Source organism: Hydractinia symbiolongicarpus, chromosome 10 (genome assembly GCF_029227915.1).
Source record: "Hydractinia symbiolongicarpus strain clone_291-10 chromosome 10, HSymV2.1, whole genome shotgun sequence".
NCBI classification, from domain to species: Eukaryota; Metazoa; Cnidaria; class Hydrozoa; order Anthoathecata; family Hydractiniidae; genus Hydractinia; species Hydractinia symbiolongicarpus.
In genome coordinates, this window is record NC_079884.1 from 25,896,708 (window position 1) to 25,923,950 (window position 27,243).

At 34.6% G+C, this 27,243-nt stretch overlaps 4 protein-coding genes across 8 annotated transcripts; 2 read left to right on the forward strand and 2 right to left on the reverse strand.

Moving 5' to 3' along the window:
• Positions 1–181: 181 nt before the first annotated feature.
• Positions 182–3,974, reverse strand: LOC130662499 (E3 SUMO-protein ligase KIAA1586-like). The gene is made up of 3 exons (XM_057461383.1): positions 3,291–3,974; positions 1,539–3,214; positions 182–1,346 (listed from the first exon to the last, which is right to left on the reverse strand). The coding sequence occupies exons 1-3, from the start codon at positions 3,431–3,433 to the stop codon at positions 637–639; spliced, it is 2,529 nt and encodes an 842-aa protein (XP_057317366.1). The 5' UTR covers positions 3,434–3,974; the 3' UTR covers positions 182–636.
• On the reverse strand, positions 3,965–4,861 carry LOC130613016 (uncharacterized). Its single transcript, XM_057434339.1, has one exon. It carries the CDS (start codon positions 4,859–4,861, stop codon positions 3,965–3,967), a length of 897 nt encoding a protein of 298 aa, XP_057290322.1.
• Positions 4,862–6,586: 1,725 nt separating this feature from the next.
• On the forward strand, positions 6,587–12,198 carry LOC130662501 (major facilitator superfamily domain-containing protein 6-like). Its single transcript, XM_057461384.1, has 2 exons — positions 6,587–6,804; positions 8,611–12,198. Exon 2 carries the CDS (start codon positions 9,407–9,409, stop codon positions 10,907–10,909), a length of 1,503 nt encoding a protein of 500 aa, XP_057317367.1. The 5' UTR covers positions 6,587–6,804; positions 8,611–9,406; the 3' UTR covers positions 10,910–12,198.
• Positions 12,199–14,501: 2,303 nt separating this feature from the next.
• On the forward strand, positions 14,502–26,621 carry LOC130662450 (caspase-3-like). Of its 5 annotated transcripts, XR_008989018.1 has the most exons (6): positions 14,694–14,934; positions 15,168–15,311; positions 19,860–20,063; positions 24,065–24,738; positions 24,818–24,970; positions 25,935–26,076. XR_008989018.1 is itself a non-coding variant. In XM_057461327.1 (5 exons), exons 2-5 carry the CDS (start codon positions 15,173–15,175, stop codon positions 26,171–26,173), a joined length of 1,488 nt encoding a protein of 495 aa, XP_057317310.1. In that variant the 5' UTR covers positions 14,502–14,656; positions 15,168–15,172; the 3' UTR covers positions 26,174–26,621. The 5 variants fall into 5 exon arrangements, 4 of the variants coding, with proteins under 4 accessions (XP_057317310.1, XP_057317312.1, XP_057317309.1 ...); XM_057461327.1 differs by lacking the exon at positions 14,694–14,934 and adding an exon at positions 14,502–14,656 and having other exon boundaries at positions 24,065–24,970; positions 25,935–26,621; XM_057461326.1 differs by having other exon boundaries at positions 14,696–14,934; positions 24,065–24,970; positions 25,935–26,621.
• The last annotated feature ends 622 nt before the right edge of the window (positions 26,622–27,243 follow it).

The window sequence follows — 27,243 nt, forward strand, 5'->3', positions numbered from 1 at the left end:
TTTACCTCGATTACAGTGGATGGATAGTTTTCACAGGTGGTTCGTAGCTTCTCCTTCACTGCATTAAGTTTAATTTCTGTTGCCCCATATTCGTAAAATGACCCTCCTTGTGGTCCTGGCTGTGCAATAAGCAAGTTGCAGGCACTAATCTAGAAATTGGAGGCAGCGTACCTATGCTTACAAAAAGGGCAGTGGAAAAAATGGCCCCCACCATGGTTGGGGGCCAAAAAAAATTTGGGGTTTGTGAACGCTCTAGAATGGCTAATATAGCATTTCCCAGGCTTATTTTGATAACATTCAACCAAGTTGTTTCTTCTCATCAGTACTTGTTTCCATTAGTATTCATTTAGAAACACAAAGCACAAGCCCAACTACATCACAACCATCAACGATAGTCGACGAAACAGTCACGCCGACTACGCCGTTGCCGGTACCATTATGAACGAACGAAGAAACAATGATTGCGTGATTAGCAAAATACTGACCACAGTCCCTTTCTTAAATTGTACTCAAATTACAACAAAGTATATTATGCATAAATCTTTCTCGGCGAAAAAGTATTGTTCTATATCATTCCGAAACTTTAGCTTATTTTCACAGAGACTTTGTTAACAATTTTTTTCGTTGAGAAAGATACTATATTTCCGATGAAAATATGCGTCTGTTACGATTTGTTTTCCAAATCTGTAAAACTCTGTCGACTTCCCTATTGGATAGAGGATTTGTTGCATGCGAGATGCGCATCAAGGCATCTAAACTTTTTTGGTCGAGATTGGTCCGTTTGTCGTTCATGATGAGCTTCATACGAGAAAAACCACGTTCCACCACAGCCTCTGATTGAGGCACAAGAGCATATAGACGAAGCAGAGTTCGAACATTCGGGAAGGCAGAAGAAACAACGCTATCACGCAAGAGATCGATTGCTGTTAAAGGTGATCGTTTCTTGTCGACAATACTTTTTAAGTCATCCTGGATTGCCTTAATCTCCCGTTTTGTCTTCCGCTTGTCAGCTTCAGCGTTGAGGAGTTTGGCTTTAGCGCTCTTTTCTTCACAGGATAATTCGGCCCTCAATGCAATCTTACGAGTTGTGACATAATTTTTATAACCCGCGTATTCCATTTGAAGAGACTCGTTTGTGCAATCAATGATAGGATTGCTTAACACTGTTCGGCCTTGATAGGTATCTTTAGCAGAGTTGCCGTAAAAATCAAACGCCACTTTTAAGGAATCGTTGCCATAATTTGAAAATGTTACGTCAGTCGATTCTGGTATACCAACAGGATCAAAAACTAATAAAGATTCCACGGGTGCCATGCAGGACATATCGAATGCTGCTTCCATCTCTCCTGAAAATTTCGAAAATTCAATTCAAAAGATTTCCAGGTCATAGAGTCAAAGCGTTATGGGTCAAATCAATTTTGTTCCCAGAGAGCCCCTTTTAGTTATGAAACAACGTTGTTACGACATTATTATAAAATATGCTATTGATGGCCACAATTTCTATTTGAATACTACCCTTAGGAAAAATGAAAACAAACCTATAAATCCTGTGATGAATGGACTACCGTATTTCTCATGGAATTCTTCAGCATTGATAGAATAGTCGACTTTCAATCTTTTGCGAGTTCCGCGTGAAGCAACATTCTGTTTCGTGAACGATTCAACTTGCGTGAGAATTTCTTTGTGTGAATTAAAGCTTTTCAAATAAATGCTATTTTTATTCGACGCCATATCTCTCAAAATAGAAATTGTGGTAGCCATAACACGTCGTACTGCACCAAAATCTTTATGATCAGATTGTAAAACCATTGAAAGACCATTGATTACAGATAACACATCTTCGAGAAACGTTATCTGGAGAACTGTGTTCACATTCAAAAGCTCAGATCGATATCCTATCAATTCGGGCTTGGGATTTCGAGTAACAATATCGTCAAGGGCCGAAATGATCATCCCATATCTCTCTCTACAGCGTTTGCAAGCAGCGCCATGAGAGAGCCATCGCGTAACAGCAGCTTTTATGACATTCAGAGCCTTCAACCCGTACGCCTCTTGAATTTCTCTCAGGATGTATCGATTCTTGCTGCTGAAATGGAAAGTTTTCCACAGACCTAAAAGCAACGCATCGATTGTTTTGAGCCATGGGAAATCGTCCATCAAGTGCTTAAAACACAAAGCGAGACGATGGCAGCGACAGTTGACATAAATTGCATGAGGTGCATAGTTTCTTATCCTCCGTTGGAGACCATTATGTTCTCCTGACATGGAGTTAGTTCCGTCGAGACACGAAAATCTCGTCTTTTTAATGTCAATGTCCCTGTCTTTCATTACAGTTACCACAGCGTTCATAACGATTTCCGACTGGGTTGACGATACCTCGACTAAGGAAATAAAGTCCATAAATAGATCTTGTTTGTCTTCGTCGTATGAGCTTATGAAAATCCCAAGCATTTCTCTCCTTGCAGCATTAGAGGACTCGTCCGCAAACAATACTAAGTCAACAGATTTTTGGATCCTCTCGTCAGTTTGTTTCCATAAATACTCGTCCAATGCAGTGAGTAATCCGTCGCATGTCTCATGAGAAGTGTATTGGGCATTCTTAGCGCAGTTACGGAGATACTGTTTTATGATAGGCTCCTCCATTTCGTTTGCAAGGAAGTCAATCATCTTAGGATATAACGCCTTGACTGGAAGATTGTTTCTTGCAAGAAAATGCACAATGCGAATCAATTTTCCTACATACAAGGAATTAGCTTCCCGTCGGTCTGCTACTGAAACTTGTGGGGCATTACCCAAGGTATCGGTGATACGGAGATTTGTCATAGCATTGACAGCTCTGATGTGCCTACTTGCCTTCGAATGGCGTTTCAGTTTTTTTCCAGCATTTTCATTGAAATGGACTCCTTTGTGTGACCATGCCCCTCGATCACCCCCACTTGGACAGGCCGTAGTAGCGTAATACACATCGCAAATTTTACACATATATCCATGTATAGCTTGGTTGTAGTAAAGCCAAGGATATATGTTTTCGTATTTACTTTGATCGTAAAGACGGTGATCTATGTGAGGCCGTTGTTCGTTTTCAGTTGGAGCAGGAACAGGGTCGTTTAAAACTTCATCTTCATCTTCGTCTGATTTATCCGTAACACTGTCCTCCTCGCTACATGTTTTTTCTAATACTTCTTCATCGGAAGAGTCCTCCGTGATCAATTCACTGAGAGAAATGAAAAGAAAACATAATGAGCGCTAGATTATACGATTTGTAAAAATCAAGAAAAACAAACAGATACCTATTCTCGACAAGACTTGACGATTGTGAATTAGAAGCTTCATCTTGTTTATAGCTAAAACATTGCGCAATAGTTTTTGAGCCTTTAGCAGCCTTTAACTTCTCTATGTTTTTTTTCTTTTCTAATCTTTTTTTCGTTGGCATTTTGAACCCGAACTGTGAACTTCACGAAATTCAACTTCTTTGGATAAATAATCTGGAAATCTTCTTTAAGTCGATTATGTAATTACGTAACATAATAAGACATTAATAAATTATTATTTCATTGTTTCAAAACAATTGAAAAGAATTCGAAACACATGGTGTTCAATTCGTGTTTTTGTTTAAAAAATCGAAAATATGTGTTGTGCACATGTGTTGGTAATAAAACCAAAATAAAACAAACAATTTTAGATAGCGTGGAAGTATATTTAGTGTGAATGACCTACGGAAACAACACGAAATGTAAACATGGCAGCGCACACGAGTTTCTTCGCGAAGATAAGTATATGTTACGTGAAGATTGTTGACGCTGTGGTATATTTTCCTTTAGGGCACCGTGAGTGAAAAAAGGGCACTTTATATCAGAAAAAGGGCACTGAATCTTGGGATTTATTGCTTCTGTATCGCCCCACCCCTGGCCAGACCTCGTTTTTGAGGTTTTCAAAGAAAAATAAAATTTCTGATTTTTTTTCTCTATAGGGCAGCGTCCGAATACCGGACGCTCTTTTGCTCTAGATTAGTGCCTGAGTTGACTTTCTTGCTTTCACAAACTCGTGAAAAATGATTTTTCTTGCCACAGTTATTACATGTGGCACCTCTTGCTTTGCAACTTCCTTTGTGTGGTGTCGTTTCTCCACAATAACGACACAACTCAACCATTTTTGTTGATTTGTTGGCAGGCTTCTTTGGTGCCAGCCGCATACCTTGCTGATCAGCATAATGTGCCAATTTGTTAAGGTCGATATTCTCCGCCGAATGAGTATTATGAGGTTCCATCGTGTTTGCCTTCATGTAGCTAACTTCTCGGTGAGCCAGCTCCATAGATTGTGCCAGTTTCATCATTTGCTCGAAAGTCATATCATCTCTTATGACAGCTGTTTGCAATTTAGGAATCGGTGTGTGTAGAGTAACCACCAACTTAATTGCTTCCTTCATGTTCATTTGATCAAATTCACAGTCTCTTGCTTTAGTCTTTAAACGAGTAACCCATTGATCATGAGTTTCTTGAGTTGAGAGTGGTCTCATGCAGAAAAATTTGTATCTTTCTGCAGTGAGATTCTTTGAACCTTTGAAATGCTCTTCGATCTTCCTCTTTGCCTCAGTGTATGTCGTCCCTGTATCTTCGAGGGTGTTGTAGAGCTCCCGCAACTGATGGCCGCCTAAGGCTAGGAGCGCTGCTTTTTTCTTAACTTCTGGTGAGACAGCCCCATCTTCTGTCGGTACTGTATCTAGTCCTTCAAAAGTAAAACAATATTCCAAATTTTCTACCCACATACACCAACGCTTGTGTATGTTTGAAGTAGTTTCTTCGTGATCCTGTAGTTGAAATTCTTGCACACACGAGCGAAGATTCGCTAAGGCATGCGCCATATTTGTTTATGTTTTACGCACACAACACTTGAAGCCTAATTTGGTTGAGCGTGGTGATGTCCTACGTAAAGTCGTAGCCGTAGTACAAAAAAAAATGGCGGAGGTGGCTCCTGGCGAGCGACGCAGCTTGAGCGTAACAGTTTTCTTCCAAACGGTACAAGAATTCAGTACAAGGTTGAAAACGTATTTGTACTTATCTGACAATGTTTCTGAAATGTTGTGGTAAATTTTCTTTGTATAAAATCCAATCCTCGTCGCCAAATGAGAGATACCAGCAGGACAAGAAATAACACGTGTGTCTCGTAATATAGTTAAATACAAAGAGGCTATGTACACTTCACTCCATGCCTTACATATACAAATATATAACAGTCTGTATATATGCAGTCTCCGACACTACAGCAATCAACAACTGTACCCCCAAGACATGGTTTCCTTTTCTGTCAATACTTGCCTTGTCAACAGTAATAAAGAGAAAAATTAACACATTTTACCCACAATTCGGTTTGTTACAGTTTGTTACAACTTTCTTTACACAGTGTATATTGCCACACCCATCTATTTTACCTGATGAAGATCAGTTAAAAATTTTATTTTGTTATGAAGATATTGTTAAGTCTGGTGTAGACTTCAAGCCAAATCATTACGTTCCCCTTTTTCCAGGTTGCAACTTTCTTAACTGAAAGTTGCATTTTCCTATTTCAGCATGCAAAAAGCAGTAAAAAACCCTTCTTAATTCTTCTTTCAAAGTTCAAACGAAACTTGAGTTTAGCCCTATGAATAAACAAATATATCTGAACAAATACATGGGTTGAGGTGTGTTTGTATCATATCACATGTATGTATATTTCATCTTCATTATCCTGATCTTTCCATATTCTTATTTTTTTTGTTATTATTGTGTTTTATTTTGCTGTCCATGGCTGGTGTGATCATTTGATTCACCTAGTCATGCTGATGAAGCCTGATATTGGCAGAAACAGCAGGAGTTTATAAATAATGAAATATATTCACAATTGTCTCACTTTATTGTAGTTAATCCCTGTTAATTTTAGTGGTTTTATCTATCTAAAATAAGACGTGTAAGACGGAGATTTGATTCTTATAAAAGATGTTCTTAGGAGATTTTGTTATAGCTTAGCGTTTCTTTTGGTCAATTTTATTAATAACTAGATAAATCGGAAGACAATTTTTCGGCGATTTTTGTACCCGCAAAGCTTAAAATTTAGCCCCCAGCTGCTAAATTCAAGACTCAGTCTTGACTAAGTCTTGAAAAAGTCTGGATCCGCCCCTGGGTAAGAAAACAAAACAGCAAATAAAAATCTTTTCACTCAGTGAAGCAACCGCGCCTGTAACTATATTTGACATCAATTAGATTTTCACCGACTTTTAAGTTAGCTCACAAAAAGCGCGATAAACTTGATCACTGTGTGTATGTCTGTAACAAGCAAAGTCGATTAAACTTTCAACAATTTTCTTTAAAAAAAGCTGAAAAATTTCCGCGATAAAACTATAAAACTGTCGCTGTCTTTTGAAACGTTTGTTCAAATTAATTTTCAGACATGTAATAAAATTGTATTTATTATTGTCAAAAGAAGAAATCGCCATTTTATTAAATAGCTAATTATAATGAGGAAGTGACTTTTTTTCTAACGGTTTTATTGTCTATTTCATTTATTAATAAAAATTCAACCAACCTGCACTAAATTTCTTATGAAAAATTCACGGGTGATTGGTTTTCATTGTTCTTTTGTTGTAACATTTATGATTTATTTGCTCTTAAAGGAAATTAACAACAAACTTGTTGAAGAAAGGTGAGATGAATTTAACGGTTTATTTATTTGTTCTTCTTTCATTTTTCAGTATCTATACAAGCGGGTTTTTAAAATTAGTAACAAAATTAATCCAGGAACCTGATCTTGCACGCCAAGGTTGAAACACAAGTGAGTAGCCATATGCAGATATTGTTTAGATAACTGTTATCTCCTCATTTAACTGTTGAAAACTGCGAGTTTGTCCTTTAACAACCGCAACTGTTGTTAGCTCATTCGACTGTCAATGATTGCATGATCTTGTGATAAAAACCAATTATGTTATCAACTAGTTTTTAATTATTCGTAATTTTTTTAATATAACCTTTTTATCTTTCAACTTTGTAGTCGTTTTTTTTTTTTTTTAAAACTTCAGCTAAAAAGGGCTTGACTAACAACAACTTAGGAGGATTAAGTAATTTTTTTTAATATGAAATGTAAGTTTTGTCTCTGATAGTAAACATCTTTGGTGGTGAAATCAAAAATTTGGAGAAAAACGTTTGGGAATAATATATGCCAAAAATATCTCGCTTAGGGCCATTGATGTATATTAATGTAATAAACTTAAGCTTCTGTGCATATAAAGAACAAACAATTTAGAAAACAACAAAGCTTGTTTTTAGTGCTTCTCTGAAGTTATTCGACTCCATTAAGTTGTTGTCAGTGTTAAATTCGACGTTTTATCAACGGCTTTTGTTAGTCTTATTCTTCTGCACAAAAATTCATACAAACCTCTTGCGCTTGCTTTTCACTTCTCTTTTCATACTGATGAAAATACAAATTGTTAATTGTTTCACCTAAAAAAGGTGACTAGTGATAGAAAGCAGTTGGATGACGAGAAACAGTGCAATAGCTCAGTGGTGTATTAGCATTTTGACGACCAGCTGAATGGACTTTCACAATTTTTTGCAACAAAGAGTGATATAATGCTGGCCAAAGTTTTTTCAAAATAACTAACCGAGCTATGTGGCTTGATTACTTACACTCCAATAGCTCCTCATTGTTGCTGTTACAACAAAAACCATAAAAAAAATACCCACAGAGATTACCTTTTTTTCTGAGCCATTTCCACAGAAAAAGATGTGTTGTAATTTAATAATTTAACACAAATTCAAGAAGGTATGGACTATTTCAAATCTACCAAGAAGACTTGGATATGTGAAAAACACTTCGAACCACCAAAGATGTTTATTATTAGAGGCAAAACTTATACTTCATAATGAAAAAATTTACTTAATACCTCTAAGTTGTTGTTAGCCAAGCCCTTTCCAGCTGAAGTAAAACGAAAATTATGGAAAAAATAGAAAAACGACTACAAAGTTTAAAGATACAAATGTTATATTAAAATATTTACAAATAATTAAAAACTATAATTGGTTTTTAGAATATTTTTTAAGAATCATGCAATCATGTTTTTCAGCATTTGAAATATTTAAATCTGTTTTAAATTTTGTTTCGTGTTTTTTTTTAAATCAAAGAAAAATTGGTGAAGGTTTTGTATATTGCTATTATACAATTACAAAGAAGGAAAAAAAGAGATGAGCATGGGCGTAAAAAATGTCTTAAAGGATAAGCAAAGATTTTGGTATCGTTCATCTTTCATGTTTATTTAATGCATTAGGACGATCTATTTGTAACAATTTTAATACCTGGTAACACTTGGTAACACTTGGTAACACTTGGAACACTTGGTAGTGCTTGCATTCAGACATCAAAGGAACAAGTGCTCATAATTATGCCTGGAACTGTGAAAGAAAAGCTTTCTAATACGCAGTGCATAATTAATTGTTGTGTTGAGTTCAACGTGGCAGTACCACAATCTCTGCCTTGAAATAATATTTTATTAGGTCATTACGAACTCACTTTGGTCAAATTATTGTTCTATTTTCTATTTTTAAAAGAAACTTAGAAATTTTTATAAATGCTTAATCTTTCTAGCGGAGATGGTATTGTGGTGTTGTAATCATAAGGTCTCATGTTTGAGTCCCAACTCCGATGCACTTTAAATGCAGTGTTGTCAGTCCATCTTAACTCGACTATTGACTGTGAACCGGCTTGTGTGTTAGGCAAGCAAGTTAGAGCCATCTTCTACGATCTCTAGCGGTAATGCAACTTAGTTACAGTCGAAGGAGAGAAAGAGCAAGCCGTAATGATGCAATTCCAAATGACGTTAAAGCTTTGTTACTTGCTCATTTTATTTGCTTTTAGAGCAATATAATGGTTGACTATTTATATGTTGTTGATGTGGTGTATTGCTTTAGAAAACTCCATATTGTCATTACATTCTGCATATCACAAAATTTTCTTGTCTCTTTTTTTCCTGAATTAATCTTGACGTTCTGAAATTCCATATATAAACTACATTTAAAGAAAACGATTATTTCTCGTTTGTCATGTGCCAACCTGAATTAAATATAATTTGTTTAAAGTAATTAATTATAAACGCTCAAGATTATTTGTAGATCAAATACAATGCTTATTTTTTTGTCATTAAAATATTTTGCAAATCAGTTAGTAAATCTCTCAAACATACGATTGCACGCATCGACGGATTTTAAAAGTTTAATTAATGTCTACGAATATTATTATTGATCGATATACAGCTACCTAAATTAAACAAATTAGTTAACAAATATTGATCACTTGAAACTCAAACATAAATTTAAAAGGGAGATCGCAATTAAATATACTATATATTCAAAATTTTTAAGCTTTTTCCGAGTAAACTTTGCTGATGATGGATGAATCAACGTCGAAACAAACAAGATCTTGTGTTGGTCCACATTTTATTAAGGAGTTAATTCCCGCAAAATTAGCATACATTGGTATGTACGGGACTATGGGATGTGTGTTGCCATATTTTAATGCTTTCTTAGTATCTGTTGGTTTAACAGTCACTCAAAGTGGACTTATAACTGGATTGCGCACCATAGCATCTCTCATTGGAGCCCCTTTTATTGCAATAATTATTGATCACAGTGACCACAAAAGATTTATTGTTCCCAGTATGCTTATAATTCATATCGCTGTGACATTCCCAGTACCATGGATTGCAAAAAGTATCATTGGTGATGACGAAGATTTAGCAAGTGACGAAAAGTCTAAATTGTTTTACGTAATGTTAACGATGGCCTCTTTGATTGCGGTGTTTGGCCTTTCCATCGTCGGCTTCATAGACGCCAATGTGATGGTACTAGTGAAAAAGTATAAAAATAAAACTACTTTCGGCTATCAAAGAGTTTTTGGTCCAGTCGGTTTTGCTGCATCGTCTTTTTTTGCTGGATTTGTTTCAGATCAATATCAAATAGAGGGTATGTCGAAATACACGGCAGCTTTTATTATGTACCTTCCGTTTATCATTTTGCTATTTATTTCGTTTATTTTTCTTACTCGTTCTTCTGAGAGCGCAGGTCGTACCATGTTTAAGCCGAAATCTCAAACTATTTCATCTGAAAGGGATGGAAAAAATCAATACACTAAGAATATTAAATTGCCATCAACTGTTTCCATTAAGGACGAACCTACCAATAATATAAAATCAGTAAAAGAGAATAAAAGTGAGCAAAACAGATCAGTTGGAAGAAGCACATTCAACACATGCCGCCAACATAAAGTTATGTTCTTTATCACCATCATGGCTCATATGGGCATCAATTATTCCTTAATCAATGGATTTCAAGCAATTTTTATGGAAAAAGAGTTAGGAACAACAAAAACCATCATTGGTGTAGCTTCGGCATTGTCACCAGTATCTGAAATATTAGCATTTCCTGTTTCAGCAAAGCTAATAAAGTTATGTGGTGGTATCTATCCAAGTTTTATTATTGCTACATTCTCATATTGCTTGCGATTTTTATCGATGTCTTTTGTTGAAGAACCTTATCTGATGGTACCTATCCAACTCTTCCAGTTTTTTGGGTTTGCAATATTTTGGGCAGCAGCTGTGGAATACACAAACAAGATAAGTCCCATAAAAATTTCTGTGACAATGTTTACTATTGTCACCAGCGTATATTACAGTTTAGGAAACATTGTTGGAAATATTGTTGGAGGAGTTATTTATGATAAGTGCGGTGGTAGATGGTTATTTAGAGCGTCATCAATTAATTGTGGCTTTATGACTGGTTTAATTGTTTTGTATTTTTTCCTGTATGAAAAAAGAAGCAAAGAACAAATCGAAGGGGTGTATGTTAACAAACATGGAAGCGAAGAAGACACAGTTGGAAGAAAAAAATAAATAATTGGTTGACAATTTCCAGGGGAATTTTTATGTTTAATTTAGGAAAGAACTTTTCGATTGCTACATTTAAATTTTGATTACATTCTTATAGCACAATATGCAAAATTACTAGTTGATGCCAAACCGCCTGTAGTGAATTCTAACCCCAACAAATATTTCGTAGAACAGGAATTTTTTTTGCAATCAATCGTTGGCAAGTTTATTGCTACTACACAGGAAAAAAATTCTAAAGTTTAAATTTTATTTAACTTTAAGTTTTCTGCAAAATAAAGATTTTTAGCCAATCAAATTTGCACCTTTTGTATTCTTTTGTTACTTTCTCTGTCCTTTGAAGACAGGAAAAATATAACAAAAGAATACAAAGTGTGATAACATGTCAAATTGAAAAATGTTTTTGTTCTGTTCTAGTTTTTGTTTAAGTTTCTGTCCCTAGTTGTGAGCTTATTCAAGGAAAGGGCTTACCGAATCGAGAAATATGGTGCCTGCAGAGCATGTTAAATCATTTTTTATCTCATATATGCAGGAGATATGAGAGGAGGAGGGTTTTAATTTGGTTGAAGTCAATTTTGCGATTTTCTTTAAAATAATGCGATGGTGAAGTATTGGTGGTGCAAATTAAATATTGCTATAAAAAGTTGAACCATTGTCAATGAAAAACAATACATGGATACAATGGGGACGTAAATGATTGTGGTGAAACGAAGCAGTAAATTTAAAAACACCTAAAAAACGACGAAATGCAGCCTACATTAATTTAACAATTGTGACTCACTTCGAATATAGGACAAAGTTATACTGAAATTCGTGCAGGTTTTAAATACAACGAAAGATAAAAAAAATTAAAGAAAAACAAAATTAAGAATAAAGATTGTCTTGTTTTATATTTAGACCAAATCATGTTTTGTTAATACTCTCACTTCTACCTTGACTAGCAGCAGAATTTACAGAATCGAACACATGAAGATTTTTTCGTGATTTTAATTAAACCGGGATTTTTTAACTCTAATTTCTTAACTTTGCTATACTAAACATTTCCTCCAGGGCTGTAGGATTGGAGCATTTTTTTCCTCATTTTATATTACTTGGAAAACGCCAGACTCTCCTCCAGCTTGAATGCATCTTTTTAAGTTGCACGCTTCATTTTCTCTCATAGTCTTCTATGGATGGACAACATCTGTTACAGTGCTTCTTGTGGCTTAGGCTAAGAAGTTAAAAATAGAGTATGGTCTGTTAGACGTCCCTGTAGTTGAGGTTCATCTTTTCCCTCATTCAGACAATCTAGAAACGGGGTTGGGATGGGTAAGATAAGATCCAAATGGTAATAAATGTTCTTCTCCCTTTTTGAAGCACCCGAAAGTATTATATACCTTATAATTATAGACTTCATAGACCGTTCTTGTGAAGTTTTCCTTAATGAGTTCTTTTTCCTAGTAGCAAAGCAAGAAATTCACTGGAAGCATGTTTCTTGCAGTTTTCGTTTAAATTTGGTGTGAATTTAAGGTGGCAGTAACCCTTTAAAAAATTTTTTTTTACATAATAAGTTACGAAAGGTTATTTTCAGACTATATATCCATATTTTTTCTGTTACAACACACTCGTCCCGATTTTATGGCCAAAATACTATTATCTTTCACCAAAAATATTCAGCCTCAACAATTTCTCTTGAAAATAAAATTCATAAATAATTAATTAGTTCTGCCGAATATAGTCTAAGTCTACGCGTTTGCGAAACTGTACAGAAAGAAATGACGTAATCATTAAAGAGAAACGTTAATAACAACAAAGATGGCGCATTACGTACGAGCTTTAACTTTCGATAGCATTTTCGTTTTACTTTAAAATTTTCAGACATGCTTGGTGGTTCACCAAGCATGCAGCCATGATACGGTGTGCGGAAATCTCTTTATTCGGAATTTTTTTCTTTTAACAGCGTTCGATGCAGCAGGGGATGCTAACAAAGAATCTTTTGAAAAAAAACAAAAGGCTATTGTTGAACAAAATAAGAATGAACAAAAAAAATTCCGCACACCGTTTTAACAGGGTTAATCCAAGGTTCATTTAAAAACAGAAGCTGATAACAAATAACGAGATTATAAAAAGTTGGAGCTCGTAGAAACCGATTTTTTCCTTGTTTATGATACTTTTTTAATAAATTTTTTTGCTGACTCAGCAATTTTAGTATTTAGTTAAAATCATTTTATTATGTATTAAGGCCTATATTTTTAGGAAATAGTAAAAAAAATCGTATTAATAAAACACAATAAATAATTAAGCAATTCAGACAGATAAGAAATCATTACTGTTACCTTAATTTAGCAAATATTTTAAATTTGACATGGCGTATTTTGGCAAAAATCACCCCACTCACCGAATTTTTGCCTTGCCAAAAATTCCCCTTTGTGTTTCGATTTTTTTCCTTAATGCACGTTATCAATGATCAATCTGGTCACGAGGGCTTCGTTTTCGCTTTCTAATATGTAGTCAGCGCGAAAGTAGTAGTAGCTGCTTGATCAATGACACGAATTATTAACAATGGAAAGTCGCCTATCTTTCCTTTTTACAGCAGTATCTTATGATATTGACATTACATTTATTATACTGAAACAAACAAGAAACATGAGTAATTTATGGCGTTAAAGGGCATCATTCTTCACGCATGCGCATGCAGATTAAATATAAAAGGGAACGAAAGTTCAACTCCCACGAAATTTTCGTGTAAAAAAATTAAAGTAAAGAAAAAATTCGTTACGAATAATCCTGCAAAAAATCTTTCATTACTAAAACGCGAAAGTGCACCATGTTAAAGTTCGAAACATGACGAAAGGGAATTTCCAGAATTTAAGCATCAACCTATCGCAAGTACTACTAGCAACAATGTTGCAAAAAATAGTTTTTTTTTTTTTTTTTTAATTTATTTTGCCGTTGAAGAATTTACAGTTTTCCGTAAGAATAAAATACAAATCTTAAGCTATTATATCTTATAATCTAAAGATAGGATTGCATATGCTAAAAATATTAGCTAGAGAGGTAAAAAATGGCAGGAGCGAGAAGAAGGCTATAATAGCCTTATCACCAAGCCCCCAACCTATATAAAAGGTTAGCATTGAAGATGATGAGGAGTTGTGTTATATGTGTCGTACGTTGTAACTGTTAAAGGCAATAAAAAATAGTTAAAGGCAATAAAAAAATTAAAGGACAGCGTTTTATAAATAACTACATTATTTCTCAATTTGTTTGCTTTTCTGACTTGATATTTGCTCTGACCAACTTCCCTTTCCCAAACAGAATAGAAGAAACAAGTTCTGAAAAACAAAGAAGCGCGTAACCTTTATTCTTAACGAAATGATTTTTATGTCTTAATTTTAGTATTTTTTTCCGTTAAATGTTTTTCTCTCTCGTTCTTATTTCAATTTAAAGCCAGCGAAAAGTCGCACTTTTGTTATATATGAAACAGAACAGCAGACTGTTGAATTTAGCCAACCTCAAACCCAGGGCCTGTAGCGTCTTTTGGAAGATGAAACGCGTTCGGGGCCTTAGTTGTATTTTACCCGATTTTTAATTCCCCCTTTTCTACTACAGCCGAGATGGAGATTGATTTCGGGGTTCCGTTAAAGTCCATGACGTCACACCAAACCAAAAAAGTTGGAAAGTCCCTTGTACTTTCCCTTTTTTTACTTTATGAATTTGAACTTCGTAGAATGCCAAATATAGATTTCCTTGTATTTTAACGACACTGAAACTTTGGTGAGTTAGTTTTTTTTTTCTTTCAATGCGCGTTTAATAAATTCAGCAGAAACGAGCGTGCAGAAGCAAGCTAGCTACTAGCTGCGAGCCAGAGAGTAGTAAGAATAGAAAGAGAGAGAGAGAAATAAATTTTATTTGTGGTTTAATCTGCTCTGTTATCTTTGGGAGGATAAAAAACTGTCTTACTTTGCTAATGTAGCGATGATTTTTATCTGCCATGATCAACTTCCCTTCAAAGTGGTTGTGTGAGATGCAGATAACCTTTCACATTTTAAGCAGTAAGCTCTTTTAACTCTGGTATATATGCATCTTTTTTACTTGCTACGCAAATGCCAGAGGTTTCTTCTGAAAAGCACGCTGGAATTCATCTATAGTCAGCTAGCTAGCTATGTATACAAACAAAGAAATAAAAAACTATACTGTATATCATGTATGTATAGCTAAATACATTGGTAATAGAATCCTTAACTAACAGGTATCAAAATATTTAAGGGATTTTTTGTTTTTGTAGAAGCTATGAGACCATTGTCAACAAACCGAGGACCACTTCACTCTGAGGCACTGGATAAAAAATATACTAACCTACTATTAAGGCTGAATGATGATTTGACAAAATCTGATCTTAGAGATTTGAGATACCTTTGTCACATATCAGGTAAGATTTTTTAGCAACTTTGACAATGTGTTTTACAGGATAACAATGATATTTACAGTAAAGATAAATTTTACAGTGGCACAGTGAATTTTGATATTTCCAGATTTTATATATATGAAAATCGACAGGCAAAAATACAGCTTGTAATCATCATCATCATCATCATCATCATCATCATTCTCGACTTAACACCCGTTTTCCATGCTAGCATGGGTTGGACGGGGTATATTAATGACCTTCTTCCAATCTGATCTAGACTGTGTTAGATCTAAAATCAACTTCCTCTGTATCAAGTCTGTCCTTATAACCTCCTGCCAAGTCTTTCTCGGTCTGCCTCTGGGCTTTGCCCCAGGAACTATCAAGTCTCTACACTTTCTTACCCAATTATCCTCCTTCATTCTTTCCAAGTGCCCAGCCAATTCAATCTTCTTATCTGGATAACATCTTTAATTCTACGGAGACTTAGCCTGCTTCTTAGCTCATCTGAACTCTTTTTGTCTCTCAGACTGGCGTTACACATCCACCTAACCATTCTCATATCATTCCTTTCTAAACAATCAAGATCTTCCTGCTTCACTGCCCATGTCTCACTACCGTACAACATAACACTTCTTACACAGGCCTCATACAACCTACCTTTTACCTCAATTGACAGTACTCTGCTAGTCAACAGAGGAAGTAACTCTCTGAACTTTTTCCAAGCAGAACCTATCCTGCAAGTAACACTTCTTTCAACACCCCCTTCACTGCCCAACATATCACCTAAGTAACAGAAGTTCTCAACTATCTCTAACAAGCCACTGTTGTACATCATTGAAGCTGGAAATACTTCATTCTCTATAATCTCAGCAACGCTTGCATATAAACTGAATGTCAGCTCTTAACCTTCCACTAATACTACTGCACTTCTTATGTACCCAATGCTTGCAAGTCTGACAAAAAATTGAGTTACTACCAACCCCTTTCCTGCAAACTCCACAAGGCCACTTTCCAACTACAAGGTCACATTTCACACTTTAGACTTTGCTGTGTTTACCTTCAGCCCTTTCTCTTCTAGTCCTTTCTTCCAATTCTCAAGCTTTTCAACTCTGCTATGAGAACCAAATCATCTGCATACAATAACTCCCATGGACAACCTGTTCATGGGAGTTATTGATTCATCACTAAGTGAATCGTTAATCCTGACACGACTTCTAGCATTGCTGCACATAGACTGTACCATCGTAACTAGCCACTCATCCACACCTAATTTTCTCATGGCCCACCTAATAACTTTACGTGGCACTCTATCAAAAGCTTTCTCTAAATCTACAAAGGCAAAATAGAGATTCTTTCTCTTTCCTAAATACTTTTCCTGAAGCTGTCTGAGTAAAAATATTGCATCTGTAGTGCCACGCCCTGGGACAAAACTAAATTGCATCTTATCTCTATCAATCCTTTCTCTAAGTAACTTATCAATCACTCTTTCAATAACTTTCATTACTTGATCAACCAACTTCAAACCTCTATAGTTACCCCTTTCTAATACATCACATGCTGAGCATGGTAAACAAAATTTTATAAACCCAACAAGAAGAAATACTAATGATGTAAGGTTAATTTGACTTATGAAAAGCATCGTCAAAAATTATTGATCAGTTTGTTTTAACATCAGAAATTGGCAAATTTTACACTTCTTGAAAGTTTAAAATTAACTATCCTACAAACAAGCAAGCCTTGGCCTAAGGGTATCTTTACTCCTGAACATATTTTTGTAAAAGGTACTCTGCAGCTGGTGTGCTGCAATATTTTTATTTTGGCAGGGTGTAGGCTGAGTAACCAATGTCTGAAATGCTCAAAGTTGCACTTTCCAAAATATCTGCATTATGGAAGAATCCACAACAGAGTAATGTCTTCAAGTCTATCAATGGGATCATTTAAAACAGCTTCAATTGTTGGTAAATTAAATTTGTGAAAACAACAATTTTTATTCAATTAATAAGTTGTTTTTCTCTCCAAATTAAACATTTATTGTTCTTAGAAAAGAATAGTTTTTTATGTTACCTTTGTTTACCACAGATGCCTGATAAAAGGTTGATATTATCAAGCAAACTTTAATAAGCTATAAAAAATTATGTGAAAGCGTAGAATATCACATTTCATAAAAAATTAACTTTAGAGAGCGCTAACAATAATGTTACTTACTTATGTTACTTATGTTAACTTTTGAAGTTTTAGTTTCACGCCTGTCGTGGACGACCGATGTCAGTCAGTTCTCCTCTTCTTTTACTCCATCTCTAAAGCGAGGAGGATGAGGGTTATATCGAACTACAGTGACTATACTGTTTTCTGAGGGTTCATTTTGTCCTGGGGATTGGAGGTTCATCTGGAAGAGTTTTGAGAAACTTGTTGAGGGCTGTTTTAAACTTTAAAACTGGACATGAAGTGATGCTTTTTATAGACTTGGGCAGAGCGTTGTCTGCAAATATTATTTCTCAATTTTACTAGAATAAAAAATAACAAATTTTGACACTATAATCAAAATTATGGCAAATTAACCCTTATAATTAGCAAAATATGTGAGCATTTTTTGCATATAATTTCAAAGTTTAAAAGTTTAATTAGGACTCAAGCTTTACCCTGACTGGACAGTTTAAATTCTCAACAGTCACAGTAACCACTGGGAATAAATATTTATTTTCAGTGCTGTGAAATATAGCTATATGTTTCACAGTGTTGACTTCAAAAGGAATATTTTACTTATTTTGTCCTGTTTATATGTCTTTATCAAACTATATCATCATAATATATAGGACCTTCAGTTGCTTTTAAACGACAATAAAAAGCCTTTAAAGACTAAATGATTTGAGATTTTGGCTTCCCATGGATGGTCCAATGTGGAATAAAACAAGGAAATGTTTAAACACAATTGTGCTTAAAACTAAGAACTGTAAATTCATTTTGTTCATTTTGTTGATGGGAAACCAACACCTCAGCACACTGACTTGATCCTTCTTTGCATCTTGGCTATGACACAGCTCCAGTGAATCCAAGACGAACACTATTCCGTCACCCTTGTCCACAAAGGAGAAGATTGCCATCAACTGATAATGTCAATTCTTCTTTGATGAACCTGGTAGCTCCCCAGCACCCGGTGATTTCAGTAGCTTGTCATCTCCTAGTGAACCGTTTTTTTTATCTCCTGTATTGTCAGAGCATGATTATTCGGAAAACAAAAAGGAATGCCTTGGTTGCAAAGATAAAGATAATCTCCTCCAGTCTTTAAATAAGAAAATCAACTTGTTATCACTGGAAAACAAAGTTTCAAAAAGGAAGCTTGTATATAATGCAGCCAAAGCATCTATTTTCAACGTACAGAATTTTTAAAAGTGTATTGCCAATCACAATGCTACACCATGCTGATGATATTGTTTGAACCTGTGCAACACTTTGAAATCTTAAACCTTATCAGTAAAAAAAGAAGAAGAAAGAAGACCAATAATTTTGGACACCTAATAAAACGGCTATTTTTTTAGCCACGAATCTTAAAAAAACATTATCAAGACTATTACAGTACTGTAATAACTTCTTACAAATTCTATAAAATTTGTAAACAATGTTGTTGCTTTTTTAAAAAAATAACAAGGAAAAAGTTTATATATAGAAAACAATGTGACACTCCTGCCAGGATTTGAACCTGGATCTCCTATGAATTTTTTTCATAGGAATCATACCATTGACCAGAGGAGTGTTAGCAATGCCACTTGCTAAAAATAATGTGATTTGTACATGTGTTGTTATAAAAATAACCGTTTTTATTTCTTCTTTTGGGCCGTAAAATGAGATTAAATAATGATCGTAAAGTTCACTGAATGTAGATGTTAAGTCAATCCAGTACTCTTCATTAAAATCCAGTTTGTTGAAAATGTATCTGTGTATAGTCCATATAAAAATAGCAATGTTGACAACCTGTAACGCCCATTTGCATTTGCCACTCAGTAATACCATCCGTTTCACAAATCCAACAAGACGTTAAATAATTGGGATCAGACAGTAGTACCTCACCATGTAGGAGTTGGCTTTATATTCTTGATCAGTTGACCTGTTTTAACAAGTGGAACATTGGTCTCAGCAGCAACAAGCACTCTAGCTACCAATTCAGGTTTTTCTACCTAGAAACTTTAAACCACGAAGCCTGAGGAACATCTTTAACTCCAAAATTCATTTTATTGACCATTTCGTAATCCATGGCAAATTATAACTTAAAAATAAAAGCTGAAACCAAAAATAACAACTACTCTTCGCAGCTTGAGCTTCAAAACTAACGAAGGTAAATTTGTGTACACTAACTTTCCTTCAAACCCTTTTTCCTGCACGGTCCCGGGAGATGTCGGATTGGTGTATTAAATTTATTGTTGTATATATATAAGATACAAGAAAGGCAAATGATTTTATAAATCAAATAGCAGTTTTGTTTCATTCTATAGAAGTATTTATTGAAAAAATGTTACATGCATTTATTCAGTGTACTTTATTTAAATTTATTAATTTTAATTTCTAATTTTTTAGCTGGCCAAGCTGAAAGAATTGATAGTGGTTTAAAACTATTTCAGTTGTTCGAGAGCGAAGGGGATTTGAGCAAGACCAATATATCTGCCTTGTATGATTTATTTGAAGCAATATCACGAAAGGATTTGATACGAAGACTTGACGAATACAGGCATGAACTTCAAAAAATTGTCGAACAGGAACAATATGAAGAGGGACGAAAAGGTTATATATTTGCTATGTATTTGCTATTTGCTATACCGTTATTCTGTAGTTTAATGAGAAGGTTATATGCCATAGTGTCTTAAAGACATCAAAGTGGGAAAAGTTAACTAAGCATTTTTTAAGTAATTATGGACGAGAAAGGGGAACTAAAATGTCATTGAGACAAAATATATGCATCAAATGTTCACAAAACTACACACTGTGATACCAATTGGAGTAAAAAAAAACATTTAGCTGTGAATAAAAAAATAAACATTGCAACCAATGTGTTTGCTAAATAAATTTCGGTTGAAGAAGGAAAAAAAATATTTTAGTTTTAACTTCGGATGTTGTCTATACTAACTTAACTTGTTAACAAGCTTTTTCGTTCTCATTTTTGTCTTCATTTTTTGCTGACTTTACAGGAACTAAAATTTCTGCAGACAAAAACTATTGTGGCATTAATTATTACAATCCACAAAAATAGATCGCTTTTTGCCTTACAAGTCCTTGTCTATTTTCCTATACATCCATCCATCCATCCAATGAACAGTTTGTTAAATTTCACTTCTTTTTATTATCACTTTTTTTATTTATCTTTTCGCTAACTAAACTAGCGTTTTACTGCACACATATTTGATGTACAAAAAAACATTTTGATTAAAAGCCTTAAAAGACCAAAAAAATTGAACCTGTCTGATTTTCTAAAAACCCAATTCCCCGTTCCCTCTATACGGCTAATTCGCAATGCATTATGGTAGTTGTATTCTACAGTTTTCCCTCCCAGAAGCGAGAGTTTGTAAATAAATAACAGCATTCTTTTTATTGTGGCGATAATAACAAAAAGCCGTTATTGTTTGTGATAATTTTCAAATCTCCTCAAGAAAATCATTATCTCCCTTATCCAAAACCCGTGTTATTGATGTAAACATTTAAATATTGTTAGTTAGTGAGGTTTTAGGAGTGAAAGAAGTCGAAATGGAAGTAATAAATAAGGATACAGATTTAGATATAATTTTAAGCTCTACAGATCTTGGGCCTAGCTTTTCTCAAAGCTCTTGTGTGGTACCAAGACCTGTTTTTAAAGAATTAACAAATGCCGAGAGGGACGAAGAAGTGGAGGAAAGAACACACGAAGATATAAGTCAATGGTCAACTGATCTTGCAGCTATGCCTTCGATCACCCAGGAGAAAATTCACCAATATTTAGTTCTTGGAAATAGCTGTGATAGCAAGCCGAAGGGTGCTACAAAGCATAAAATTCTTGGATACCAACTATTCAAGGAGAGCTACGTGAAGAAAGTGAGAGTTAAAAGTAATGTTATGGCTGAAAAATTAACTTTTCTTGTGAAATGTTTTGTAGCTGCTTCCATGAAAAGAGAAAAATATTCTGTTTATGTCCACCTGTGTCAAAGAAGTGGTGATATTTTGTATGCGAAATGTTTATGTAAAGCTGGAGCAGGAGGATGCTGTAAGCATGTCGCAGCAGTTCTATTTCAATTGGTTGAATACAAACAGTTGGACTTAAAAATTGTCCCTGATGACAAGACATGCACAGATTTGTTACAAAAATGGCATGTACCTGGAGAAAGTGCAAATTCTGCACCAATAAAATTTTCTGCAATGGCATTCGAGAAAGCAGACCTTACGAAAGACACAAATGAAAGTCGCAAAAGACCGTTGGTCACAGGAAATAGAAAATTTTGTTCTACACCACTGTTTGCACATGAGCCCTCAACCGAAAAAGTCAAAAAATTAGCGACAGACTTATTTGAAATAGGGCAAGGAACTTCAATGGCATATTTATTACAAGGAAATGACTATAAACCATCATCATTTTATGACACATCTATAAAAGAATTTAATTTTGAACAGACAAACAGTGAAACAGTTGAATTACGTCCGACAGTTAATTTATTTTTGCAGGCTCTTGACTTTGAACCAGAAATAGCAGAGTTATCAGATGAGCAAAAGTCATTTGTAAACAATTTCATTCATGTCAATGCCGAACAAGTTCGAGACATAGAAAAATCCACATGTACTCAGTATAAATGTGATATGTGGTACACAGAAAGAAAGAAACGCATAACATCATCCAATTTTGGATCTATTATAAATAGAAGAAAAAATATACATCCAAAAAGCATATTACAAAAATGTCTAAATAAAAATAAAAACTTTACATCAGAGGCCTGCAAATGGGGCTTAGAAAATGAAGTTAATGCTCTAAACTGGTATCAAACCGAGAAAAATATTGAAGTCGAAAAATGTGGTTTCGTTATTAATCCAAAATGGCCGTGGTTAGGTGCAAGTCCTGATGGCGCAACAACTTTGAATGGGAATGCTCGATTGATTGAGGTGAAGTGCCCATATTCAAAAAAGGATTGCTCTATTTCTGACGCATGCAAAGATAAAAATTTTTTTTTACAAATATCGAATGGCAAGCCAAAACTCAAAGAAAGACATAATTATTTTCACCAATGTCAAGGTGTGATGGCAGTAACACAAGTCAATGAAATTGATTTTATTGTTTATACAAAAGTTGACCGACATGTGGAAACAATAGTTTTTCAAAAGGAAAAATGGAACAGAATTACTTTGCCTGAGCTAACACACTTTTATTTCACTTTCATGCACAGCAACATTACAGAACAACAGTGTGAGTAAATAAAATTGTTTCCTCACAATATTGAAAAAAATCTGTCCATGTAATCAATATTCTGCTTATGTGACTTGTCGACATATTAAATCGAACAGCCATATCTTCTAACAAAAGTCCACATCGAATTCGAACCAGTATCATAAAGAATTCTTCTTCTGCGCTCAATGATCGTGATCGGCCTCGTTTTGTAGAGTTTATATTTTTTGTATTTTCAGTGTTAGTATTTGAACCCCAATATATTAGTTTATTTGCAGCTGGTTGTAAATATTCTAAAACTGCTTTGAATAATTTATAAGATTCGAATCCGGTATAAAACTTAAAGTGTGCTTCATTGTGTTTAAACCGGTCAATTGAAAATGCTATGTCACTTATAGTGGCTTGTTGTTTTTCAATAGTTTGATCAAGTTCCTTTTCATGAATTCTCATACAACTAATTTCGGCTCTCAATTTTTCCAACTCTTGTTTTAACTCTTCCTCCACAGATAATTCTGCAGCAATGTCATTTGTCGTAGCCCTCACAGGAGAAAATAGTTGCAATTTACAGTTTGTACTGTTGAGAGTTTTTCTTGGTTTGCTAGCTGTTGGTTTGATAGTTTTTGGGACTATTGTGGGAACATTGTTCATATATGTCTTCTTTCCACCAGTGAAATGAACAGAGCAAACTCTATGCGATGTAGAAGGTACAAAATCCTTTCTACTGATCATAAAAAGCCATTTCTTTCGAAGCTCTGAGTCTTTAGGAATGACATAAAAAGATAAGTCTGGATTCTTCTTTGAGTTGTTTTGACAGAGAGGTACACAGCAAGTTATCCCTCCTCCTTTACTTTTAGCTTGCAATAAAAAGCTTGAACTTGATGAAAAGTTTGAGCCAATGCTTGCAGGAGAGCCCAAGTTTTGAAAAAAACTGTTGTCTTGATTAGAATTTTGTATATCGCTTTGGTTTTGAGTAGAATTAAGGATGAAGTGTACTTGTTCGGCCATTTTTGTTACTACGAATGGTTTGTTTACGTTTTCGCGGAATACAACTACCATAATGCATTGCGAATTAGCCGTATAGAGGGAACGGGGAATTCGACAAAGTTATGCTATCCAACCAAATTTGTCAAGTTTGATAAATCCGATTCAATTACTCGAATCGTGTGGCACCGCTTTTACCAAGACCCGTAGCACTGCCTTTACACTTTAACTATCTTGGACTTTGCTTTGCTTTGCATTGATCAGATAGGTTTCTTTTTGTAGAAAGGTTGATTCACTCTGTAAAATACACTTCGTTGCAACTAGTGCAGTTTAATAACAATAAATTCTCCTTGATATTTAATGGCTTATGGTTAAGTTGACCTTATAACTGCTTGTTTTTTAGTCCTCCGCACTACTTCAACTTCACCACGTGAACCACCCTCACCAACAATTGACCGTAATAAAAATTCATCACCCACATTGATACCTCCTGCTTACTATCAATCAAGTAAAGAACCCTGTGAAAGTTTAGATCAATATGACGACAATTATTATGACAATGTGGAACTGACAGGTGGCAGAAGTACTATATCGGAATGCGGTTCTTCAATGCCGTCATACAGTAGTATTGACGACGACTATGATAATATAAGGAATCAATTCTCACGTGTTGGGTTTCAAGTTACAGAACATATATCAGATACGAACAGCATAGACCCTAGCTCTTCAGCGTATGCGCTGCCTGCAGGGCCAGAAATTGAATGTTACAAGATGTCCAGCAAGCCAAGGGGATTATGCATAATTTTAAGCAATCAAGACTTTTCTCTTGCTCGAAAAAACGGGATTATTCTACAGGATAGACCAGGAACCAGAAAAGATGAAATAAATTTGGAAGAAACTTTTACTAAGCTGCTGTATACTGTGAAACTATATAAAGATTTGACTGCAATGGAGCTGTGGATGACCATTGATAAATATGCTAGAGAAAATCATTCGAAGTATGACAGCTTTGTTTGTTGTATTATGACGCATGGTTGTTTAAATGGAGTTTACGGTATTGATGGCAAACCTATTAAAGTATATAATATTATTTCTCAATTCAATGGTCTTGCGTCACCAACTTTAAGTTTGAAACCCAAAGTTTTCTTTTTTCAAGCGTGCCGTGGAGATAATATTGATGTGGGATATGAAAGGGACGAGTATGGGCAAGATGTGAAAAAGAATTTTATGTCTGCAGACATGGATGAGTTTCAAAAACACAAGTCCCCAACGGAATGTGATTATTTTGTTGGCCATGCTACCCCTCCGGGTTAGTAATATTTCATTTGTGCTTGTGTTTTGAAATGCTGTTAGGTGACTGTCGCTTAATGGTTCTATAATTCTCGCGCGTATATATTTTCCCAGGACGAAAAAAAAATTACTTTTCGCCGGTACTAATTTTTGCGGATGATTGTTTGTGAAAACTTATTAATTTTCGTGATTAACCTAAAATAATTTTGACAGAAAAGCCTTTTCTTAATAACACATACACTTATTATTTTGCCGTCAGCGTTCCATTTTCTTCTTAGTGTGAATAAAATTGCGCTGTTTTTCAATAACATATTTTATAAGCAATTGTTATTTTGTTAATTTTTTTTTGCTGATTTTAATTTGCGCGAATTGTATTTGAATAATATTTCACAGGTACATTATTTCACAAATTTAATCAAGAATCGTGAAAAGCGCGAAAATTAATACATGCAGAAGTTTTGCAAAAATGTTAAAAATCGTTTATTAAGTATCTTCTCTGGCAATATTTTTATTATTAAGTATCCACGAATCATTCTGCCGTGACATTTTGTATTTTCTCATGTTTTGATTTTCTGTGAAATTCAAGTCACTGTGTTCATTGTCTTTTTTTTTTGCAATTACCTTTTCTGAAAGTACGCACTAAAAATTGGTGTCTTTTCTCAAAACCTTGCATATGAATCTCCAAACATGAAGAAACAGGTTATCCGCTGAAGTCAATCTCGGCATTATGCTTAGCATTGCTCTTGTATATTATAATACCCGTATACGTCTGTCTGTCACGCAAAAGGGTAGCTTATCTGCGCAGGTAGCGAGACGCACGCAATGCGGTATAAAATGGACGGGCGAACCCGTGGATTTTTCCACGGGCTAACGACTAGTTTTTTTAATTTCTGAACCTGAATATGGTTGTTAGCGTTATGCTTCTGAAAAAACACATGGAAAGCGTTTTACACACCTGTTATAAATCATCTTTGCTTCATCAGGTTACACAGCTTGGATACATCCAGTGGATGGATCGTGGTACATTAATGCGCTTTGTTGTGCTCTTACCAGCTATGCTAGAACGTACGATATCCATCAAGTTTGCACGAAAGTAAACGATATTGTCTCGAAACTTTATACTAACGATGGATGTACACAAATATCAGAAACGTCTCATACGTTAACCAAATTGTTGTATTTTTTTCCAGAAGATACGAACAGAACGTATAATTTTAGCTAGAAAACGAATGAACAGTTTGGAGTTGTGTGAACAAATCGTTGTTGTTTCTCTTCTAGATTTTCAATTATTTTAATTTCATTGTTAATAGTTCTTATTTATTCGCCTTTTGTAACAAATAAATTTTCTTAATTATTTTAAATTTACTTTGAATAAGGTACTCCCTACAAAATAATACCTTGCTTGGTCCTTGGCTGATACTAACGGACATAATCTTAAATCGAAGTTTAAAAAAACAGATGTTATATATTAAGTTTGAGACCTTAAAAGTAAATGTTTTTTCGCTCAAACAGTTGTGAACGATAGTGGATTGGATACAGTAGTGGTCTGTACAATATTTTGAATATATACAAAGAATATAACTTAACTATTAAAGATTTACTGTAAATAAATTTTATATTCAAATGTATATCAAAGTAATATGTAGCCAATAAGAAACTCTCTCACGGTTCGTTTGTTTCATGTTTTTTACAGCTGTGGTAAAAATAGCCTGAAAACAATGTCTTATAAAAGAAGTTGTGAGTAAGTTTAATAAAAATAAAAATGTGTCAAACCTGGGAGGATTCATTCTAGCTCAAACACGGTCATTTTGCAGCAAATTAAATATCGTTCGCGTATCTACGTTTGGTCACTTATTTTCCTCTAGGATCAATGTGCATCACGAAAACAAATGATGAAAAACAGTTCAACGAGGTCCAGTTCCGCCTAAACCTCCTTTTTTTCATTTAAATTTTTATACAGTGAGCATATAAAGCATAGTATACATTGATATAAAGTAGAATTGGTACCAAAAGAAAAATTTCTAACAAGGGGTTTGTCTAAAAGTTTAATAGAAGATCCTCTGGTATTGTAAGTAACCGGGCGAAACGCTAGACTGAAAAGACTATTTATATCAGGTGGAGAGGTTTTGTTTAGGATTTGGTGAACTAGAGTTACATTACAGAATTTGGTGGTATCAAAAATATCAAGAAGGTTAAGTTGCTTTAGTAGAGGTTTAGAGGGTTGATTAAAGTCAGCGAAGGTGATGAGTCTTACCGCTATTTTTTGAAGTTTAAAGATTCGATCAGTATGGA

Coding starts and splice junctions, on each gene's coding strand:
- LOC130662499 (XM_057461383.1), bottom strand. CDS start 3,433: ATGCCAACGAAAAAAAGATTAGAAAAGAAAAAAAACATAGAGAAGTTA. Junction 3,215..3,290: donor TCAAGTCTTGTCGAGAATAG/GTATCTGTTTGT, acceptor CATTTCTCTCAG/TGAATTGATCACGGAGGACT. Junction 1,347..1,538: donor ATTCATCACAGGATTTATAG/GTTTGTTTTCAT, acceptor CGAAATTTTCAG/GAGAGATGGAAGCAGCATTC.
- LOC130613016 (XM_057434339.1), bottom strand. CDS start 4,861: ATGGCGCATGCCTTAGCGAATCTTCGCTCGTGTGTGCAAGAATTTCAA.
- LOC130662501 (XM_057461384.1), top strand. CDS start 9,407: ATGATGGATGAATCAACGTCGAAACAAACAAGATCTTGTGTTGGTCCA.
- LOC130662450 (XM_057461326.1), top strand. CDS start 14,874: ATGATCAACTTCCCTTCAAAGTGGTTGTGTGAGATGCAGATAACCTTT. Junction 15,312..19,859: donor ATACCTTTGTCACATATCAG/GTAAGATTTTTT, acceptor CTAATTTTTTAG/CTGGCCAAGCTGAAAGAATT. Junction 20,064..24,064: donor ATATGAAGAGGGACGAAAAG/GTTATATATTTG, acceptor CTTGTTTTTTAG/TCCTCCGCACTACTTCAACT.